Below are 23,340 nucleotides of genomic sequence, written 5' to 3'. Positions count from 1 at the left end.
ATCCTCCTTTGTGAATTGGGGTCACATTTGCACATTTCCAGTCTATGGGTACCTCCCCTGAGTCCAAGGAAGCTCTCATAATTATGGCTAAGGGTTTGCTTACTTCCTTTGCTGCCTCCTTTAATATAACTGGATAGATCCCATCCACCCCGGGTGCCTTTCTTGTGTTTATCTTCAACAGTTTCTCCTCCACTTTACTCCCAGTTATTTCAAGATTCTGTAACTTACTGCTAGAGTTGAATACACCTCTGGCATTCCCCTCGCTGAATAACTCTTCATGTGTGAATGTCGATGCAAAATATTCATTTAGTTTGTTAGCTACCTGAGCAGGATCATCAACACTTGACCCATCAATATCAAGAGGACCAATCTGATTCATCCCTCTCCTTCTAGAGTTTACATAAGTAAAGAACTCTTTGCTGTTTTTCTTTGCATCCCTTGCCAAGGATTTCTCGTAATCTGCCTTCGCCTGCCTAACCTCCTTTGTAACTTGGTTGCATATCAACTTGTATCTATCATAGGCTTCTGTGTCATGTGTTAATTTGTAAGTATCCCATGCATTTTTCTTCTCTGCCATATGCCTCATTAGTTCATCTGACATCCATTTTGGCCTAAACCTTGAACAATATTTCTTAGTTGGTATGTAAAGCCTAGTAGCTTCCAAGATAAGTTCTTTGAATGCTTCCCATTTTGAATTTGCTGTTGGTAACATCATCAGTTGGTCCCACTGTATAGAATTTAAATACTGTCTCAGTCCATCGTAGTCGCCTTTACGGAAGCAATAACCCTTCCCTTTACCCCTAATGGTAGTTACCTCTTTGAGTAAATCCCACTTCAGCACACTGTGATCACTGCCACCTAGTGGTTCATTTATCTGCAGATTCTTAATGCATGAAGAATCACTGCTGATAATCAAATCAAGAGTATTGCTCCCTCTAGTTGCCTCCCGAACATGCTGATGTAGAAAACAATCATCCAATAAATCCACAAAAGCCCTGCTAGTGTGTGAGTATCCAGCCCCCAAATTCCAGTCAATATCTGGGAAATTAAAATCTCCCATTATAAGACACTCTGATTTACTGGCCCATTCTATTTCCCTGTACAGTTCCTTATTATACTCATCAGAGTCATTAGGCCTATAGCACACTCCTACTCTCAATTTTGATCTCCCAATGTTTATGTCACACCAAACTGACTCCACACTGCACTGTCCAGCGATGTCGACTGGCTTCACTTCCTTGGTTTTTATGTGTTTCTTAACTAATAGCATAACACCTCCCCCCTTCCTATCCTGTCTATCCTTTCTGTAGACGTTGTACTCCCCAAATTGCAGTTCCGCATCCCTTATATCTGTGTGACACCACGTCTCTGATATCCCAACAATATCTGCCTTCGATGTTTTGAGCAATACCTCAAATTCATCAAATTTATTTACTAAACTCCTAGCATTGGTGTACACGCAAGTATACCTGCACCTGTTTCTATTCTTAGCTACCCTAACACAACCCATGTGTTTACTTGTACCACAATGGCTCCCAGCAGTCTCTGAAATACCATGCATCTTGTTTTTCAGGCTTCTGCTCATTCTAATAGAAGCAGTGCAAGAATCTCTTTCACCTCTGCCAGTGGCTACTGTCAATCTATTGGTCTTTGTCTCCCCCCAAGCTAGCAGTTTTCCGACCCACCTAACACTGCCTCGATAGCATCAGCAAATATTCTTGCACCCTTTCTATTTAAGTGTATCCCATCCCTGTAGAAGCAATCTCTCCTGTTAACAAGTACAGTCCAGGCTGAAAAAAATTCTACCCCTTGAGCCTTGCACAATCTTTCCAGGGCCGAATTGATCGACAAGGCTCTCTTTAAGAATTTACTTTAAGAATTTTTATTTTCACTGCTAAGAATTAAGAATTAGACATTTTGATAACCTTTGTTGAATGGATGATGAAAGCTGGTATTTACTTATTTTAATACTATACTGGTAGTATTAGCCACATGGTGCAAGAAAGCCCGAAGCTTTTTCTGCCCTTCGATATTGAGTTGACTTTTGAATTTCCCTAAGATGCAGTCAGCCTCAATATCCCCCTGGAGGTAACTTCTTCCAGTAATTGATAACTCATGGGCCTAAAAGAAAGCTTCTGTAATCCAGTCTAAACCTTACCCTACTGAAATCTGAATTTATGGCCCTAGTTCTGGAATCATTTATAAGTGAAAATTTCATCCTTGTTCAGGTCTCCTCTAAGGTACCTAGTTACCTAACTCTGCAGCACACAAAGGCTTTCCTCATATGGACATCCCTTTGCTGATCTCACCAGGTGGTATTACCCATCTTTAGACATTTTCAAGAAGCTCAATGTCTTTCTTTAGGTGTGGTATTCCACATGTGTTAGGTGTGTTATTCAGCATGGTATTCCAAGTGCAGGTTTACAACTATCATACAATGGGATTATGACATTGTGTCAACAATCAAATGTATGATAAATCAAGGGCTTCCCTTCCTGCATGTCTACAATAGGTGCAGAACTTCATGCCTGGCCATACTATAACTTCCAAATGTTTTCCTTCCTCTAATGTTTTTAATTCAACTCTACTAAGCGTACAGGTTATTTTGGGGTAGCCATTCCCTATGTGTGACTTTTCTGACCATTCTGCTACATTAAAAATAAGCTGCAAATTTTCTGACCAAGAAGCCTTGCTTGGCACTGATTATTAACTATTCTGCTGAGATATTATCTGCAAATTTTGACATCACATTCTGTGTTCTGTCCTCCAGTGACTGTAATCCATCTAAGAATTTTTCCTGTGAGTCCAACATGTTTCAGCATATAGAGTAATGTCTCATGGAGCACTGAGTGAAATGCTTTTCTGAAATCCAAATAAATTAAGTTAAATTCTATCTGGTAATTTTAATTTCAATACATTGTCTATTGAAAGAAATAGACTTGAGCATAATGTCACATCAGTTACACCAACGAGCACACTTGCTAATGGTGTCACCATTTTTCACTTAACTATGTCAGGTGATCTATGGAGATCTAAACCATGTCAGGTGGTGCATCTCATGAGATGGCATAAATTTTTCTGTATATTTTAAAGTACTGCAAACATTTCTATTATGCACTGATTTTAACAGATTCATAACGTTTTGTGATATTTATAAAATTCAAATTTACTTATGCCTATTTTATGTGTCCTACAGTTTTAATTAGGAATAAATTAATTAATTTTCATTATTAATTATCTATTTAAGCAGAAATCATGCAACAGACTAGAGCAGCAAAGCAATGTGCACAAAGTAGTGGGAGTGCTGTGGCTCGGGGGAGTACTGAAGGGGACGATTCTCCAATGCACCACAGCCTAAAAAAATGTGGAACTTGTGAAATGTTTGTGGAACTTTATGGAACAAGGCACGACTAGCCAAAGAGGATGTCTTTGTGTGAGTGCTAGGTGCACAGTTTCAAGATATTAGGTGCCAACTCAGCATTCTGATGGACGTCTGAAAGTTTGAAGATTAGGGTTAGATGCTCTCGAAAAAAATTGAAATGGGGGGGAAGGCAATCAAACTCTCAGCTGCCCAACTCAACGCCAGAGCTGACTCTTGTGCATCAGGCAACATAGCGGCAAGCGCAACCTTCAGGGCAGAATCCACTGGACCCACAGGAGGCAGTTATTGTCTGTGACTATTGTCTGAGAGATGGGAAATATACTGTGAAAAAAGAATAGGTGGAATAGGATGATGATGTTGTAGAGCAGATATAATCTTTTAAGGGCACAAAGGGTGATACTACACGTTGGCACTAAATGCTTCTATTGGAATGAACGGCAGAGCAGCCTTGAAAGCGATGTATTGGAGATTTCAAGGACTGCTGGGAGTCATCATGGAACAAGTAAATACATGGGTCAGCATTAGCATTAGTAGAGGCATATGATGCAATAAAGCAAGCTTATGCAGCATCAGCCAGAAAAAAAAAAAAAAAAAAAAACCCTTCCCATTTTACCCCAACCATTCGTTCCAAATGCCTGTCCAGCTCAGCCTTAAATTTATTTAGGCTTTCAACTTCCACAACAAAAGATGGAAGTCTGTTCCACCAATCAACCATCCGCTGGCTAAAGGAAATTTCTGCACATCTACTGACAGTCGGGGGATATTTGCATGCTGTAAAGGGATAAGTATATTTTAATAGTTTTACCGTATTCTTTGTTAACTAACATACTATATTGTGTTTTACAACGATATTAAATAGGTTTAGTAGCGTTCATTAGCTTCTTATTTTGAATTTAACTAGTGACTTTTGGAAGAAATGACTCTCAGGGTAACTCAGAAATTTTTTTTTTGCTTGTGCAGGCTTCCTTGCACAAGCAAAAGCACCAGGCTTCCTTGCACCATATGGCTAATAATAATAATAACTAGCCACCATACTGTAATTGATAAGAAATAGCATAATGTATATATCTTGAACTGATAGCGTAAGGTATAACGTAATACGAAGCACTATATTAGGAATCTGTATTATCAATTAATCAAAAATATTTGTTAATATTATTAAATTTAATTAAACTGTATTTAAGCAGAAATCATGACCCAGAATAGAGCTGCGAAGCAAAGATCACAAACTAGTGAGCGCTGTAACTTGGGGGAAAAACGAAGGGGGCCATTCTTCAATGCACCACAGTCTCAAAAAATGTGCGAAATGTGAAATGTTTGCTGAACTTCCTAAAACAGGACATGACTGGCCAAGGAGGATGTCTTTGCGTGTGCTAGATGCCTAGAGTGTCAAGAAATTAGGTGCAACTCAGCATTCTGATGGGCATCTATGAGAGCTTGAGGTGTAGGGTAAATGCCCTCAAAGAAATTAATATGAGGGGGCCATCAAGCTCTCAGCTGCCCAGCTCAATGGCAGATTCTGTGCATCAGGCAACACAGAGGCAATCTCCAAGGTAGAATGCACTGGTCCCAAAGGAACTAGGTATTGTTGGTGACACTATTTGTCAGGGAGACGGAGAATATACCATGCAAGAAGGATAGGTGGAACAGGACCAGAGTATGTCTGCCAGGGGCAAAAGTTGACTTTGTAGAGCAGATATCATCTTTTAAGGGCACAAAAGGTGATATTGTTGTACACGTTGGAACTAATGACATTGAGTAAAAGATCTGCAGATTTACTCAACAAGTACAGGTCAATGTTGAAAAAAAGTTGAGAGTTAGGGTTGAATGTGAAAGTGTCTGCAATTCTGCCCAGACATGATAGTAGGGAGTATATGATGATAGCTTTGTCTATCAATTCGGCCCAGGAGAGATTGTGCAAGGCTTAAGGGGTAGAATTTTTTTCACCCTAGTCTGTACTTCTTGACAGGAAATTGCTTCTACAGGGATGGAGTACACTTAAATAGAAAGGGTGCAAAAATATTTGCTGATGCTATTGAGGCAGTGTTAGGTGGGTCGGAAAACTGCTAGCTCGGGGGTGATACACAGACTAAAAGGTTAACAGTGGGCGCAGGGAGAGGCAAAAGTGATTTCTGCACTGCTTCTATTGGAATTAGCAGCATCATAGGAAGCAAGACAATCGAGACTCCTAGGACTGTTGGGAGTCGTAGTCAGCATTGAGCCTGCTCAAACCATTTAAGGCCTTATACACCTCGATCAGATCACCTTGCAGGTGCCTAGTCTCCAGATGCTGCAACTTGCAGAACTTAAGCTTTTCTTCATAAGCACACCCCTTTGTTCCTCTCACCAATCTTGTTTCTCTTTTCTGTACTCATTCTAGCAACTGTACATCTTTTCTAAAATGAGGCCTCCAGACCTGTATACAGTACTCAAGGTGTGGTTTGACCGTTGCCTTATACAAAGGGATAATAACCTCCTTGTCTCTGCCAGCAAAGTTTCTATATATCATTGTCATAACTCCATGACCTGCTCTGGCAGCCCATCTGCACTACTCAGAGAATTTGTTAGAATCCATTCTCATTCTTTTCGGAAAACTGAGATAGTGTTCCATTCTAAGGGTGTAAGTATGTTGAGATCCTGTTGGCTCTAGTGGCGGATATGCACTGCAATCCATTGTTGCTCCTTTCCTTTTCCCAGGTTACCAGCCCCATCAAGTGGAGTCTCACTGAGGATGGGAGAAACTGTGGTCTTTATATTTTATAAAAGTATGCTTCTTGGTATAATCTGCAAATACACATTGTCATTTATGTAACTGGAATGGAAATGAGATAGCATATGAAGATATATGCTATCTTCATATGCCAATAGTGACAGGTTCTGTGAAGAAAGTTTCTTTGTGGAATTTCTGAAATTTGTAGACATGAAAATTTGGTACATAAATGTTTTTAAATATTAATCTACTCCTATTGCAACTTCATTGCCCAACAGTTAAATAATTGTCAAAAATGAAATAAATTAAAATAAGAAAGTTTTAAATTATTTAATTTTTTATATTATATTACTTTAAATTATTTCTCAGTTGATTCAATTTAATCATCATTCGGCTCTGAATTTCAGAATTTTGGCTTTTTTTGTAAGTCCAAATGGATAACAGATGCTGTCATCTATAATAAACTGTGTCCCATTACTTGGAAACACAGATAAGCGATGGCAACACTTGCTAGAAAACTAAGACAATCCACACATAAATGTTATACATTATTATAATGAGCTTCTTTAAATGACTTTGAAAACTTAACATCCCCATATATATGACTCATCCTTGAGAAAAGTATCTAGGCATAAGTTATAGTTTATGTACTTATCAGGCTATCAGCATACTTTAAACCTCAAAGGGTTAAAGTACACTGATGAGAACAGATTTTTGAGAAGGTAGTTATGGTGTTTTTTACAAAACAGATTCTTGCACTAAAAATATTACATATCTTCTCAGTTTTAATGCTAATTTTTACAGTGATTACTCCTGGGAATATTCCAGCTTTACCTTAATGCATCTTAAAACGAACTTACTAATGAAATAAAATAGCAACATTCTGTGCAGAAAAAGCATAAGTTGCCTCCCTCCCTATCACCTCCCAAATAACTGCTAGATATTTTTAAGACATTAAATTAAATTTAACCTCAAAAAAGCATTAGAATATAAAAATTTACCTCCAAATCAAGAAAATAAGCTAACTACTTAAGTGAAGTATTACATTACACCAATTTATAATGTGAAATTAAAAAAAAAATCTATATGTAAATATTACCCACTTACACTCTAAGTCAATCTGGGACTCTTGCAAAAAGTTGAAGTTACCCTGTACTGGAAGGACTTCTTGAAGAGGACGTGTATGAGTACTGTATTGTAAGGCAGCCCCTGCTGCATTGCTAGGTGGAAAATATGACCGATCTAGTGGTGCTCTATCTCCTCCTGCTGACTGCATCATTAGCACTTCCTCTTCTTGCTAACAGATAGAAAAGATGCTCTTAAGCCAGTGATTTACATTTACCTATAATACATTTCTCAAGTTTTTTATTTAAAAATCATCATCATTTTTATGATAAACTCAAACATGAAAGGCTTGTTTGTTTGTTTGTTTGGTTGGTTTTTAGGAGCATTAGCAACTAAGGCCATATTGCTCCGGGATATGCGGTGGTCATTCCTTGACCTTTCCGCATCCTCCGTATTTGGTGGTGACGGGCTCGAACCCCGGTCTAATCAAGAAGCGTGTGCTACGCACTGCTGCTCCTTCCCACCTGGCTACGGAGGCGCCCCCATGAAAGGCAAAACCTATAGTAATCTGTATTGTATACAGGTTGAAGGACACGAGAAAGTATTTTTTTACCATTAGACTTGAATTTCTGTATATACTGTCATTTTCAAGAAATACATGTGATGGAAAGTTGTTCCAAAGAACAAAAACAATTATAAGTAACAAATGAGGAAGAGGGAAAGTTAGTGTGGTAAATTTGCATTTAACTGCCATGTGGTTGGACCGGTTTGGAAGAGAGTGGTTAAATTATAGATGCCAATTTGAAAGAACAATGCTCATGGAAATATCTATAGAAAGGATATGGCATAAACTGAATATCTATTATAACACAGAGAGAGTGGAGAGAGTTTGTAAGAGAAGGGAGCTGATTATTTAACCTATCCATGCTTGGTAATTAATCTGAATACTTTATTTTGAACAAGTCTAGGAGATAGGTTTTTTTTTGGGGGGGGGGGGGAACAATATTCCAAGTTACAGCACATTTGAGATTTGTATATAGTAGATGTTTAGAAGAAAAGTAACACACAGTGTACAAGAAACTGTTTTCTTTTTTTCTTTTTTAATGCCGAGGAATATTTGTGATGTGCCAATGCCAAGAAAGATTACAGTGTAATAAGTTTACTTGCAATAAGTTTCTGAGTAAATAAGTGAGTTTCTGAGACAGGCAGTTTACGATGAGGAGTGGAACTGTAGAATGACTGCATTGCAGAATAGCTAACAAATGACCTTGACCCATCTATAGAAAGTCACTGGATCCCCAATAAATGTGAGCTTCTCGAAATCTGAGTTTTGTCAAAAGATGAGCACGAGTGTAACTCTGTTATGAGAAATATGATAACCAGCTGAATTATCCAAAGATTAGTATTTAAGAAGTTGAAGCTCGTTGCATAAAGCAGGGTTGCTCAGACTGGAAAGTGGAATATAATGTGCTATCATCAGCAAAACTATAGATTGGATTTCACTGAGTCATATATATACCGATGTGCCAAAACATCACGACCACCTACCTAATATGATGTTGACTAACCACATGCAACCAAAATAGCTTGTACCCGGCGAAGCATGGATGCTACAAGATTTCTAAATGTGTCTTGTGGTATCTGGTACCAACACATAACCAGCAGATCCTTTAACTCCTGTGAAGTCCTTGGTTGAGACACTGCAGATTGGAGTTGCTGTTCCAACACAAACCACAGATGCTCAATGGGATTGATGTCTAGGGAATTTGGAGGCCAGGGCAATACCTGGGTGTCTTCCTCATGTTCCACGAAACAGTCTCAAACAATCCAGGCGGTGTGGCATGGCGCATTATACTGCTGAAAGATGGCACTGCCAGAGGGGAAGATCATTGCCATGAAAGGGTGTACATGGTCAGCAATGATGTTTAGATAGGTGGTAGACATACCACCTACCTAAACATCATTGCTGATCATGTTTAGGTAGGTGGTAGATGTATGTGGTGCTTGGCACATGGATGACTGGACCTAGGATATCCCAGCAGAACATCGCCGAAAGAATGACATAACCCCACGGTGCATCCAGGCACAATCACTTCGCCAGGTAAATGATGAACATGTACCCAGCAGTCCACATGGTGCAAGAGGAAATGCAATTCATCGGACAACCTTCTTCCAATCACTCAAGGTCCAGTTTTGATGCTCGCCTGCCCATTGTAGGCATTGTTGCCAGTGAACTGTGGTTAGCATGGGCACTCGGAGCGGCTACGCAGCCCAATTTTCAGCAGGTTTCGATGTACTGTGTGTCGTGACACATTACCCCCATAACCAGCATTCCAATTACTAGCGAGTTGCACCACAGTCATCCTTCTGTTGCCACGCACAATCTGGAAGAGCCATTGCTCACCTCGAGCAGCCGTGGTCGTCCAACACCTTGCCAGCGGTTTGTGGGTTCCCTCTCCTTGGACCACTTTCAGTAGGTACTAACAGTGACTAACCATGAGCATCCCACCAGCCGTGCCGTTTTGGATATGCTCTGACCCAGTTGTCTGGCCATTACAATTTGGCCTCTGAGCGTAGTACCACACAGTTGGTACATTTCTCTTCGGTTACTGCTACCCATTATGAGTACTATGCATTTGTCAATGTTAAATTTTAGCTGCCACTTCTCAGCCCATCTGCCTAACTTTTCTAGATCCTATAACAGTAGCATACTGTCTTTACTGTCATTAACAACCCTGCGAACCTTTGTATCATCAGCAAACTTGGACATTAAGCCTGATATACCTTCATCGATATTATTGATAAACACACAAAACAACAATGGGCCCAGCACTGAACCTTGGGGGACTCCACTAATGACATTAGTCCACGTAAAGCAGTGTCCATTTTTTACCACTCTCTGCTCTCTCCCACTCACCCACCCCTTTATTCATTGCACTAACTTGCCCTTAATGCCATACTACTCCAATTTGTACAGCAGTCTTCCATGTGCAAAGTATCAAAAGCTTTCCTGAAATCCAAGTATATGATATCAAAATTATTTTTGGCATTCAGTTCCTTTGTGAGCACATCATAGTATCCAATCAAATTGGTCAGACAAGACCTCCCTTTAACAAACCCATGCTGTGTCTTAACTATTACTGCAGTCTTGTCTAGATGACCTGCAATGCTTCTTTAACCAGTGATTCCATTATTTTCCCTGGAACACGTTAAACTAACAGGTCTATAGTTACTTGTGTTTTCTTTTGAATCCCCTTTGTGAATTGAGGATATATTTGCACATCTCCAGTCTTTGGGAACTTCCCCTGACTCTAAGGAAGTTCTCATAATTATGGCTAAGGGTTTGCTTACTTCCCTTGCTGTCTCCATTATAACTGGATAGATTCCATCTGCACCAGGTGCCTTTTTTATGTTTAACTTCGACAATTTCTCCTCCACTTTGCTCTCAGTTATTACAAAATCACTTATCTCCCTGTTAGACTTGAATGAGTACAATGAACAATTGTACAGAGAAATAGAGTGGGATAGTAAATCGGAATGTCTTATAATGGGGGATTTTAACTTCCCAGATATTGACTGGAACTTGTGGGTTGGGCACTCACACACTAGTCAGACTTTTGTGGATTTATTGGATGATTGTTTTCTGCAGCAGCATGTTCGAGAAGCAACCAGAGAAAGTAATACTCTTGATCTGGTAATCAGCAGTGATCATTCATGTATTAGGAATTTGCAGATAAAAGAACCACTAGGTGGCAGTGATCACAGTGTACTGACGTGGGATTTACTTAAAGATTTAACTACTATCAGGGGTAAAGGAAAGGGTTTTTGCTTTCGTAAAGGCGAGTACAGTGGTCTCCGACAGTTTTTAAATTCTGTACAGTGGGATCAACTGACGATGTTACCAACAGTAAATTCTAAGTGGGAAGCATTCAAGGAATTAATCGTGGAAGCTACTAAAAGGTTCATACCTATTAAGAAATATTGTTCAAGGTTTAGGCCTAAATGGTTGTCAAATGAACTAATGAGACTCGTAACAGAAAAGAAAAATGCATGGGATGCATATAAATTATCAAGCGACTCAGAAGCCTATGGCAGATATAAGTTAATCTGTAATTAGGTCACAAAGGAGGTTCGGCAGGCGAAGGCAGATTACAAGAAATCCTTGGCAAAAGATGCTAAGAAAAACAGCAAGGATTTCTTTACTTATATAAACTCTAAAAGGAAGGGGATGAATCTGATTGGTCCACTTGACATCGATGGTTCGACTGTTGATGATCCTGCTCAGATAGCAAACAAACTGAATGAGTATTTTGCATCTACATTCACACATGAGGAATTATTAAGGTTTGAAAATGGCAGAAGGTTATCAAATTGTAGCAAGATACTTAATGATTTTGTAATAAACGAGAGCAAAGTGGAAGAGAAATTGTTGAAGTTAAATGTAAGAAAAGCACCTGGGGTGGATGGGATCTATCCAGTTATATTAAAGGAGGCGGCAAAGCAACTCAGCAAACCCTTAGCCATAATTATGAGAGCATCCTTGGACTCAGGGGAGGTTCCCATGGACTGGAGATGTGCAAATGTATCCCCAATTCACAAAGGAGGATCGAAGGGTGACACGAGTAATTACAGACCAGTTAGTTTAACTTCTGTTCCGGGTAAAATAATGGAGTCACTGGTTAAAGATGCATTGCAGGATCATCTAGACAAGACTGCAGCAATAATCCAGACACAGCATGGGTTTGTTAAGGGAAAGTCTTGTTTGACAAATTTGATAGGATATTATGATGTGGTTACAAAGGAACTGGATGCGAAAAATAATTTTGATATCATATATTTGGATTTCAGGAAAGCTTTTGACACTGTTGCGCATGGAAGACTATTGTACAAATTGGAGCAGAATGGTATTAAGGGTAAGTTGCTATAGTGGATAAAAGGATGGTTGAGTGGGAGAAGACACAGGGTGGTAATTAATGGGTGCTGCTCTTCTTGGACTAATGTTATTAGTGGAGTCCCACAGGGTTCGGTGTTAGGTCCACTGTTGTTTTGTATATTTATCAATGATATTGATGAAGGTATATCAGGCTTAATGTTGAAGTTTGCAGATGATACAAAGGTTGGCAGGGTTGTTAATGACAGTAATGGCAGTGTGCTACTGCAACAGGATCTAGATAATTTGGGCAGATGGGCTAAGAAGTGGCAACTGAAGTTTAACCTTGACAAATGCAAAGTACAACATATGGGTAGAAGTAACCCCAGAGAAACGTACCAACTGTGTGGTACTACACTTAAGGTGGTAGAAAATGAAAAAGACCTGGGAGTAATTGTGCAGGCAGATATGAAGTTTTTTGAGCAATGCAGACAGGCTGCCAGGGCAGGTCATGGGGTTTTGTCAATGATATATAGGAATTTTGCTAGCAGGGAAAAGGAGGTGATTATCCCTCTGTATAAGGCAATGGTCAGGCCACGGCTTGAGTACTGCATACAGGTCTGGAGGCCTCATTTTAGGAAGGATGTAGATTTACTTGAGCGTGTACAGAGAAGGGCAACAAGATTGGTGAGGGGAATGAAGGGATCCTCTTACCAAGAGAGGCTTAAGTTCTGCAAATTGCAGTGGCTGGAGACTAGGCACCTGCGCAGTGATCTGATTGAGGTATATAAGGCCTTGAATGGGTTGAGCACGCTGAATGGGATCCTTCCACTTGTTCAGATTACGAATCTAAGGGGGCATAAATTCAAATTAAGAAATGACAGATCTAGAATAGATGCATGGAAATTTTCCTTTAGCCAGCAGGTGGTTAATTGCTGGAACAAACTTCCATCATCTGTCGTTGTGGAAGTTGATAGGTTGAATAAATTTAAGGAGGAACTGGACAGGCATTTGGAGGGAATGGTGTGATTTTTTTTTTTTGGCTGATGCTGCATAAGCTCATACATTTGCTTTCTTGCATCACATGCCACTACTACTACTACTACTACTATAAACTTCTTGCATTGCCCTCCTTGAATAACTCCTCACGTGTGAATGTAGATGCAAATTACTCATTTGGTTTAGCAGCTATTGAGCAGGATCTTCAATAGTCAAACCATCTCTGTTAAGTGGACCAATTTGATCCATCCCCTTCGTTCTAGAGTTTACATAAGTAAAAAACACGTTGCTATTTTTCCTTGCATCCTTTGCCAAAGATTTCTCTTAATAAGCCTTCGCCTGCCTAACCTCCTTTGTAACAGACTAGCTTAAATCTGCTGTAGGCTTCTGTGTCGCCTGATAATTTATATGCATCCCATGCATTTTTCTTTTCTCCCACGAGCCTCATTAATTCATCCTTCATCCATTTAGGCATGAACCTTGAACCGCATTTCTTAGTTGACATGAAAAGTCTAGTAGCCTCCAAGATTAAGTCCCTGAAAGCTTCCAATTTAGAATTCACCGTTTTAAACACCATCAGTTGATCCCAATGTATAGAATTTAAAAACTGTCTGAGACTACTCTAGTCACCTTTACGAAAACAAAAATCCTTCCATTTAACCTTGATGGTAGTTACATCTTTCAGTAAATCTCATATCACTACACTGTGATCACTGTCACCTAGTGGTTCCTTTATCTGCAAATTCTTAATGCATGAATAATCACTGCTGATAATCAGATCAAGGGTATTACTCCCTTTGGTTGCCCCTCGAACATGTTGCTGTAGAAAACAATCCTCCAATAAATCCACAAAATCTTGCTAGCGCGTGAGTGACCAACCCAAGTTCCAGTCAATATCTGGAAAGTTAAAATCCCCCATTTCAAGACATTCTGATTTACTGGCCCATTCTATTTCTCTGCACAAGTGTTCATTGTACTCATCAGACTCATTAGGCCTATAACATACTCCTACTCTCATTTTCCCCTTCTCCAGGGGTTATGCTGTTAGTTAAGAAACAAAATCTAAAGAAGTGAATCCAGTTGACACGGGTGGACAGTGCAATATTGAGTATGTATTGTGTGACATAAACATAAACCCCAAATTCCTATTCTGCACTGCTTATATCTGTGTGACACCATGTCTCTGATATCCGAACAACATCTGCCTTTGATGTCTTAATCAGCATTTCAAATTCATCAATTTTATTTACTATAATTCTAGCATTAGTGTTATGCAAGCATACATGCACTTGTTCTTACTTTTAGTTATCCTAACACAGCCCATGTATTTACTTGTTCCATGATGACTCCCAGCAGCTCATAAAATCCCCAGCAACTTGCCCACTAAGCTGCTGCTCATTACAATAGAAGCAGCGCAAGAATCGCTTTCACCTCTTCCTGTGGTTACCTTTAATCTTTTAATCTGTGAATCTCCCCAATCTAGCAGTTTTCCTGCCCACCTCACACTGCCTCGATAGCATCAGCAAATATTCTTGCACCCTTTCTATTTAAGTGTATCCGATCCCTGTAGAAGCAGTCTCTTCTGTTAGCAAGCACAGACCACACTGAAAAAAAATTCTACCCCTTGTGCCTTGTGTAATCTCTCTCTAGGGCTGAATTGATTGACAAGTCTCTCATCATACACTCCCTCCTCTCATGTCTGGGCAGAATTGCAAATACCTTCAAATTTAACCCTAACTCATGACTTTTTTTCAGCATTGACCTGTACTTGCTTAGTAAATCCGCAGATCTCCTACACTTAATGTCATTAGTGCTCTTAAAAGATATCCACCCTATGTCATCAACTTTTGTCCCTGGAAGACATACCCTGGTACTGTTCCACCCATCCTTTTTGCATAATATATTCCCCGTCTCCCTGACAACAGAGTCACCAACAATAACTAATTCCTGTGGGACCAGCATCTTCTGCCTTGGAGATTGCCTCTGTGTTGTCTGATGCACAGGAGTGAGCTCTGGCCTTGAGTTGGGCAGCTGAGCGCTTGATGGGCCCCTCATTAATTTCTTCAAGGGTATTTACTCTACACTTCAAACTCTCATAGGCGCCCATCAGAATGCTCAACTGGCGTCTAAGTTGTTCTCAGTATCTGTACCTAGCACACACAAAGACATCCTCCTTGGCTAGATCATGTTCTGTTATAGACACGTTTGCAAACATTTCACATTTCACGCATTGTTTTAGACCGTGATGCATTGGAGAATCGACCCCTTCGTTTCTCCCGTGAGCCACAGCACTCTGGCTATTCTGTGAACACTACTTTGCTGCTGTAGTCTGGGTTATGATTCCATTAAGTGTAATTTAATTAGCAATGAACTTTATTAAGATTAACAAATTTTACCGATTAATTGTTAATACTATACTAATCTAACCGATTTTTAATACAGTGCTACGTTTTTCGCTATCTAGTTTTACATTAAACCTTACGCTATTCTGTATCTTATAACAATGGTGGCAAGTTATGAACGTAAAATCTATGGACACAAGTATTAATTTTCAAAATCGCTATCTAAATTCAAATATAAACCACGGAGCTTGGCTAGAACTATAAAGCTACTTACAGAAAATAATTTAGTATAGCAATTAAGTCAATAAAATGACTAAATACAGGGTGTCTCAAAAATATTGGTACAAATGTTTAGGGGAGGTAGGTAACATCTAAACGAATGTGAATCGCATAAGAACCCATAACCGGAAACATCACGGGAAAGTAGAGCAGAGGCACAAGAAGCAGAAATGACACAAGACAGTAATTAGTGGTAAACATTTATTTGACATAATATTAACAATGGAGTACGAGATGGATGCATTTCATGATGTTACAACAGCTGCTCGAAGGTTCCACCACGAGACGCAATGCATGCGTGACACGCTGTTATTGTTATTTGGTTTTTAGGAGCATTGGCAACTAAGGCCATATTGCTCCGGGATATGCGGTGGTCATTCCTTGATCTTTCCGCATCCTCCGTATTTGGTGGTGACGGGCTAGAACCCCGGTCTAATCAAGAAGCACGTGCTACGCACTGCTGTTCCTTCCCACCTGGCTACAGAGGCGCCTGCATGCGTGACACTGACTCAGCATGGATTGGCAGACACGGTTGAACACACCTGGAGTTTCTTTGACAGTAGCAGCAGTGCAGAAGAGTCTTGCCAGGAGATCCATTTCCATCTCCACAGGCAATTCATACACGATCGATTTGAGGCCCCCCCCCACAGGAAGAAATCAAGGCTCGATAAATCAGGTGAGCGTGGGGGCCAGGCAACGGGTCCACCACAGACAATCCATCGAAGCCCAAAACGCCTGTTCAAATGGTCACAAACACATCTTCCATAATGGGCAGGCGCCCCGTCATGTTGAAAACAAATGTTGCGTCTCACATTTGCTGCAACATCGTCAACTAACCCTGGTAGAACTTGTTCAAGAAAGATCCGGTATTTAGTGGAGTTCATGCAGGATGGTAACAGGTATGGGTTGACTAAGCAGTTACTGACCATACCTGCCCACACATTTATTACGAAGTGATGTTGTGCCGCATGGGGAGGTGCCACCATGTGGGTTGTCATGAGCTCACACATGAGCATTGTGCTGATTGAATAAGCCTTCCTGAGTGAAATAAGCCTCATACGTGAATGAAACATAGGCTGGAAAATTCAAGTCTTGAACACTTTCTTGGAGAAACCACTGTGCAAAAGCCACACGTGCAGGATGATCTTGGGGGAGCAGTAACTGAACCCTTTGGAGATGAAAGGGGTGTAAGGAATCGTGGTGCCAGACAAGCTGTACACTGCAACGAGACACTTCTAAGGCAGAGGCAATGGCACGTGTGCTGGTAGTAGGATTATTCTGGATGGCATTCAGCACGCTTTCTTCCATGGCAGGAGTTCACATCGAATGTGGTCTGCCCGCGGTACTCCTGTTACCTCTAAATGAGGCGCCTCCGTAGCCAGGTGGGCAGGAGCAGCAGTGCATAGCACACGCTTCTTGATCAGACCAAGATTTGAGCCCGTGACCACCAAATACGGAGGATGTGGAAAGGTCAGGAAATGACCACTGCATATCCCAGGAGCAATATGGCCTTAGTTGCTCCTAAAAAAAAAACCATACCAAAAATAACCTCTAAATGACCCATAATCGCACAAATTTTGATGACACGCGCAAACAAAAACGGTGGTCCAGTACATGTCTGTCTGAGAAGCGTTCTCCATAAATTCGTTGAGCGGCTCGTCCATTGCCCTCTGCTAATCCATACACTAGGTACATGTCTGCCAGCTCACTGTTCGTATTTTTATGCACGCTCTTTGTGCGGCGACTACTGCTTGAATGAGTAAACCAGAAATTTTCCCTCTTGCGAACTGATGAACAGCGCCATCTACTGACTTACTGTGACGTTTCCGGTTACAGGTTTCTATGCGATTCACATTCCTTTAGATGTTACCTATCTCCCCTAAACATTTGTAACAATATTTTTGAGACACCCTGTATAAATGAAAACTTAGCATTCACCGTAGCTACAAAAATCTTGAACAACGTGGTAATAACGTCGTACCCAATCTCTTATCCTCAATGAGAGGGTGTAAACAATGCTGGTAACCGAACTGCAAAGATGGAAGCTTGTTTTGAAAGGCATTATGCCAAATAAACATGATCAAAAGCATTGGAAATATCAAGAAAAACTGCTTAAATTTCAAAACTTCACATCAGATTTGTCCAAAGATAAGCAACATAAGTCAATATCACCACTAGATCAACATCCCCGGATTCCATAGTAGCAGTCACTGATCAGCTGGAAGGTTTTAAGAGTTGGTGGTGGATCGATTTCCATATTAATTTGGGATGATAACTGAAAGCACAATAGGAAGATAACTGAAGGAAAGGAGGGAGGGATTTAGGATATGGATATGAGCAAGCTTCTAGGGAGCAGGAAATATACCAGTAGAAGAAGAGAGTGCAAAAAGATACCACAAAACTGAGGCAAGCTTTGGAGCATGGGTTTTGTGATCAAATGTAGAAATAGCATTGATAAAATGATAAATGATAAAATATGCACTGTCATGTTTCAAAGTGAATAAATAAATAATGGTATTCTTAGGAAGAATAGATATGGAATAGAAAATAATAATATAAACGCTGGCTAAAGGCAAATTTCCACACGTCTATCCTACATCTGTCTTTCCTCAATTTGAATTTATGCCCTCTCAGGTGATTTTTCTGAGCTAGAGGAAGAATCCCATCAGCATTGAGCATGCTCAAACCATTCCAGGCTTTATACACCTCTATCAGATCACCTCGCTGGTGCCTAGTCTCCAGACACTGTAATTTGCAAAACTTAAGCCTTTCTTCGTAAGAGCACCCCTTTGTTCCATTCACTAATCTTGTTGCCCTTCTCTGTACTCATTCCAGCAGCTCTACATCCTTCTTGAAATGAGGCCTCCAGACCTGTATACAGTACTCTAGGTGTGGCCTGACCATTGCCTTATACAACGGAATAATCACCTCCTTATCCCTGCTGGAAAAATTCCTGTATATCATTGACAATACTCCATGAGCTACTCTTGCAGCCCGTCTGCACTGCTCAGAGAACTTCATATCTGCCTGCACAACCACCCCAAGTCCCTTTCATTCTCTACCACATAGCACAAGGACCAAGACAGTTTTTGTTAACTAGACTATTCAGAATTTTTTAAATGTCCTTGTGTCAGAAGGCCATGTGAGATTGAGTGGTATGGGCTTGGTATAGTAGATAATCCACCAAGATCACTAATGTACGAGCTAGAGGGAAATTAGGTTGCTAATAAGTCAGCTTTAAAGAACTAGATCATAACTGAGGTGCAAGTGTGGATGATCCGAGACCAGAGACTTGACTTCCATTTGAAAAAGAAGCAAGTATCCTACACATAGCCTATTCTAAATAAGTACAAATTGATTAATAGCTTTTATGCAACTGCAGCAAGCTTAGGTGTAGACAAAAATGAAGCAGCATATTTGGATACAAGCCAATTGTAATTGAAAAACAGTTTAGATAAAAGGCAAGATTTTAGGATGGAATGAGGAATAAAGATTTTCCGAAAAGAATAATTTTACTGACACTATCTAAGCGAACTCTAAGAATGGAAAATTTAAAGTATTAAATCCAACCAAGGAAAAGAGATAATGCATATCTGATATGCATTATCTCTTTTCTCTGATATACGGAGACATATCATAGGTCTCCGTAGCAGAGTGGTCAGAAGCGGGAGTGCTGTAGCACACACTCTTTGAGTAGACCAGGGTTTAAGCCCCTGACTGCTAAATATCATCCCATTTCACATTCTTGTAATTCCAAATAACAACACGCTGAGATGATCATGTGAAATAAACTGTTGGAGATGAGCACATCACCAAGTTGTGATCTGAGGTACCTGACTACTAATATTAACTGTGTATTTTAAAGGGTTGTTGGTGACAAAATTCAGGAGTATTAGATATATGTTTAGAATTATCTAAGTGACGCTGGATTGCCGATACTTTGATTTTTTTTTTCCCATATCCTAACTTAACTTTTTCTCAACATTGCTCTGTACTTATTAATGAAATCATCAGAACTCCTTCTCTTTGTACAACAATATCACCTTTTGTGCCCTTAAAATATCATTTATTTTTGGCCCATGGAAGACGTACCCTCTGTTACTATTCTACCTGTCCTTTTTGAACAATATTTTTCCCACTTGCTGATAGAGTCACCCACTATAGCTATTTCCTGTGGGACCAAGGATCTCTGCTGCAGAGGATGTCTTTGTGTTGTCTGATTCTGAAGCATGGGCTCAAAGCATTGGGCTGGGCAGCTAATTACTTGACAGGTCCCTTTCTTTTAATCCCTCGAGGGTATGAACCCTAGTCTTCAAATTCTAATATAATCCTTTCAGAATGGCAAGTTTGCACTTAACTACCTCATGCACCAGGCCTCCATAGCAGAGTGGTCAGAAGCGGGAGTGCTGTAGCACACGCTCTTTGAGTAGACCAGGGTTTAAGACCCTGACTGCTAAATAGGGTCGATCTGCCAACCTGCACTGAACCAGCGTGGCAGATTATGGTCCATTTCCCTAAGCATGAATTGTTGCGGAGGCTTCCATCCTGCAGTAGGTTGATAATGGTTACAGTTTAATTTTTTATCTCATGCTCTTTGCAATGAATACACATACAAAGGCATCTCCTATGGCTGGAGCTTATCCTGCTAGAAGTAACTTTGAAAAAAAAAAAAAAAAAAAAAAAAAAGAGGGAGAGCACAAGTAACATACATAAAAAAAAAAAAAAATCCTGATTCGTAGAACTGCTCTCAAAAGTTCTCCTCTGAACCAAAGTATTCATACTACTTTCGTCCCTTTGCTTTGCTGCTTTAGTCTGAGGCATGATTTTAGTCTAAATGTTATTGAACAACAACACATGAAAACAAAGAGATTGAAAAGGAGTAATGCTATGCTAATCCCGCTTATTTAATGGCAGTACAAACTACACACTTTTAGATTATATTGCATACTGTGTGATAAAGTCATGTCATAGATTTACATAGGTATATTATTGTAAACTACAAAATATAACTAATAATAAACAATAAAGTAAAATAAAGTTAAATAAAAAGTAAAGAATTGTCAAAGAAAGAAAACATATCCCATAATTCCTTATAATTAGTTTACTATCTTTTAGTATATGATATTAAATAAATATATTTTCCACACTAAATTTTTTTTCATTCTCAAGGACCAGTGTTACATATCAATACTTTTTTTTTTTTTAGAACGTATAGTACTTAGTACCATGCATAGGTTGAAGGTTTAAAAGATGAAAGAAGATACTTGTTAACATTAGACTTGAACTTCTGTAGATTGAACTTTTCAGGAAATACGTATGAAAAAAGTTTGTTCCAGAAAACAGAAGTTGAATAAATAAATGAGTAAGAAAAAAAATTAGGTTCTGTGAGTTTGAACTTGGACAGTAAAAGGATGTTGACTGGTTGCAGCATATATTTAGACTTCTTTGAAAGAGAGAGAGAGTGGGAATTGTAGAAGCCATTTCAGAAGAATAGGGCCCAAGCAAGTATCTATAGAAAAGGCATGCAGCAGAAACAGAAATCTGTGTCTATGAGACAGAGAGTGGAGATACTGTTACAGATGAGACATTAATTAACCTAACTCTTTTGAATAGAATCTAGAAGCATGAGAGATTTTGGAGACACCGCCCCCAATGTGGGAACAATATTCCACGGTAGGGCAGATTTGCAATTTGTACAGAGTGAATAGCTGTTTGAAAGAAAAGTAACGCAGAGAGCGAAAGGGAAAACCAAGTTTTTTAGATACAGAGAAGCAATATTTGTAATGTGCTTGTACCAAGAGAGATTAGAAGTCAGGGTAATCGCAAAGATCTTGCCTAGAAATCAGAGCATCATTGGAGATAAGCATAGGAGTAGAAGAATCCTTTTTGCAAGATATAAGACAGGACTGAGTTTTAGAAGGATTGAAATTAAGTTATATTTGCCCCACTGGAGAATTACCTGGAGGTTAGCATTTAAGGATTTGGCAGTGGATGCTCGAGAAGTTGAAGCTGTTTCAGCAGGGCAAAGCTTCTCAAACTGGAAGGTGGAATGCAATGTGCCATCGTCAGCAAAACTACGGATAGGATTTCCGGTCAATGGAAGAAGGATGGGAGGGATTTGTCACCCTTTTTAGGAACTGGCTGGATATGAGCAAATTTCCAAGCAGAAGGAAAAGCACTTTTGGAATAAGAAAGTGAAAAAAGGCAGCAAAGAATAGGAGTAAGTTCAGGAGCACAGGTTTTGAGAACAAGTGGAGAAATACCATCGGGACCTGGAGCTTTCTTAGCATCAAGATTCGTCAAAATCGTTCTGACATCCTTTTTGACAGAAGACCACAGGAGGCATTGAATGGGAATGGTGGTAGGTATTTTACCAAGATCATTAATACATGAGTTGGAAGAAAAATGGGATGCTAGCAGGTCAGCTTTATCCTTGGCTGAAGTGACAACAGAACCATCTGGTTTGGACAGAGCTGGGAGCAGAGATGGGCAAAAGTTGTGGCCAGAATACTTGGCTACCATTAGGGCAAGAAGCAAGTTTTCTACTCTTAGCCTGTTCGAACTCTAGTTGGGACTGATTAATAACTGCTTTACAATTGTTGTGAGCTTTAGTTTAGGCAGAAAATGACACTGAAGAATTAGAAACAAGCCAATTACGATATGCAACGTTCTTCTCTTGAACAGCCTTAGCACATTTATTGGAAAACCAAGGTTTAGATAAAGGACGAGATTTTAAAGTGCAGTGTAGGATAAAGGATTCCATACCTGCAAGAATAAATTCACTGACACGATCTGAGCAAACGAAGACATCAGAAGATTTGAAACATTAATCCGAACAAGGAAAAGAAGTCTCACAGTCATCCCATTTTGCATTCTTGTAATGCTCTACAACATGAGGTTGGGAATAGCCATGAGATAAAGGCTCCGTTGGAGAAGAGACGATCACCAAGTTGTGATCTGAAGTGCCTAAAAGACCTCTCACTTCGACCGTGTACTTAGAAGGGTTGTTTGTGAGAAAAAGATCAAGCATGTTGGCTGTATGATTAGGACTGTCCGGTATTCTTGTAGGAAAATGAACAATCTGTGCAAGGTCATTAGTAATTGCAAAATCCTCAGCATCTTGATCAGGTGGGTCGGTGTGACTACAAAACGGAAGCCAGCTGGAGTTGTGAACATTAAAATCACCAAGGAAAATTACCTCACTGTTAGGAAAGTTGGACTGGAGAAAGTCAAGTTGCAAAGAGAGGAAGTCAAAGAGCTCCAAGTGATTAGTGGAGCTGGGAGAACGGTAGAGACAACAGATGAATTGGACACAATGAGGTAGAGAGATTTTAAGCCAGAGAAGATCAAAGAGATTCCAAATTGCCAAGTCTCTGACAGAGAATATCAGAACGGACATATGCACAAGTACCACCTTTGAGGCGAAAGGAATCATACAGCGAATAATTTGGGCATCTGAGATGAGCAGTAGTTGAATCAACCGATAACTGAGATTCTGTCAAAAAAAGTACATGGGGTTTGGCAGACTGCAAGTGGAAATGGACATTGTTGAGATTACAATTAAGACCACGTATATTTGTGAAATGAATTAGGAAGTGCTTGGGAGGTTTAGATCTTTTTGAAGATAAGCTTGCTCTATTAGTTTGACAATTCATGGTGTATTCATTAGTAAGAAAAAAGTGGGTGGGACATG

At 39.8% G+C, this 23,340-nt stretch overlaps 1 protein-coding gene across 4 annotated transcripts in view; it reads right to left on the bottom strand.

The window, feature by feature from the left end:
* LOC150080020 (caprin-1-like) overlaps positions 1-23,340 on the bottom strand; it is a 248,578-nt gene that overhangs the window by 75,806 nt on the left and 149,432 nt on the right. For all 4 annotated transcript variants that reach the window (XM_090382371.1, XM_090382373.1, XM_090382374.1 and 1 more), the window contains exon 7: positions 7,200-7,389. In XM_090382371.1, the coding sequence (XP_090238497.1) occupies positions 7,200-7,389 (190 nt within the window). The remainder of the gene's footprint in view (positions 1-7,199; positions 7,390-23,340) is intronic.

The sequence above is a fragment of the Mastigoproctus giganteus genome, chromosome 10 (genome assembly GCF_048544385.1).
Source record: "Mastigoproctus giganteus isolate SK-2022 chromosome 10, ASM4854438v1, whole genome shotgun sequence".
In the NCBI taxonomy this organism is placed as follows: Eukaryota; Metazoa; Arthropoda; class Arachnida; order Uropygi; family Thelyphonidae; genus Mastigoproctus; species Mastigoproctus giganteus.
The sequence above is the reverse complement of the archived record's forward strand: the minus strand, read 5'-3'. Positions and strand labels throughout refer to the sequence as shown.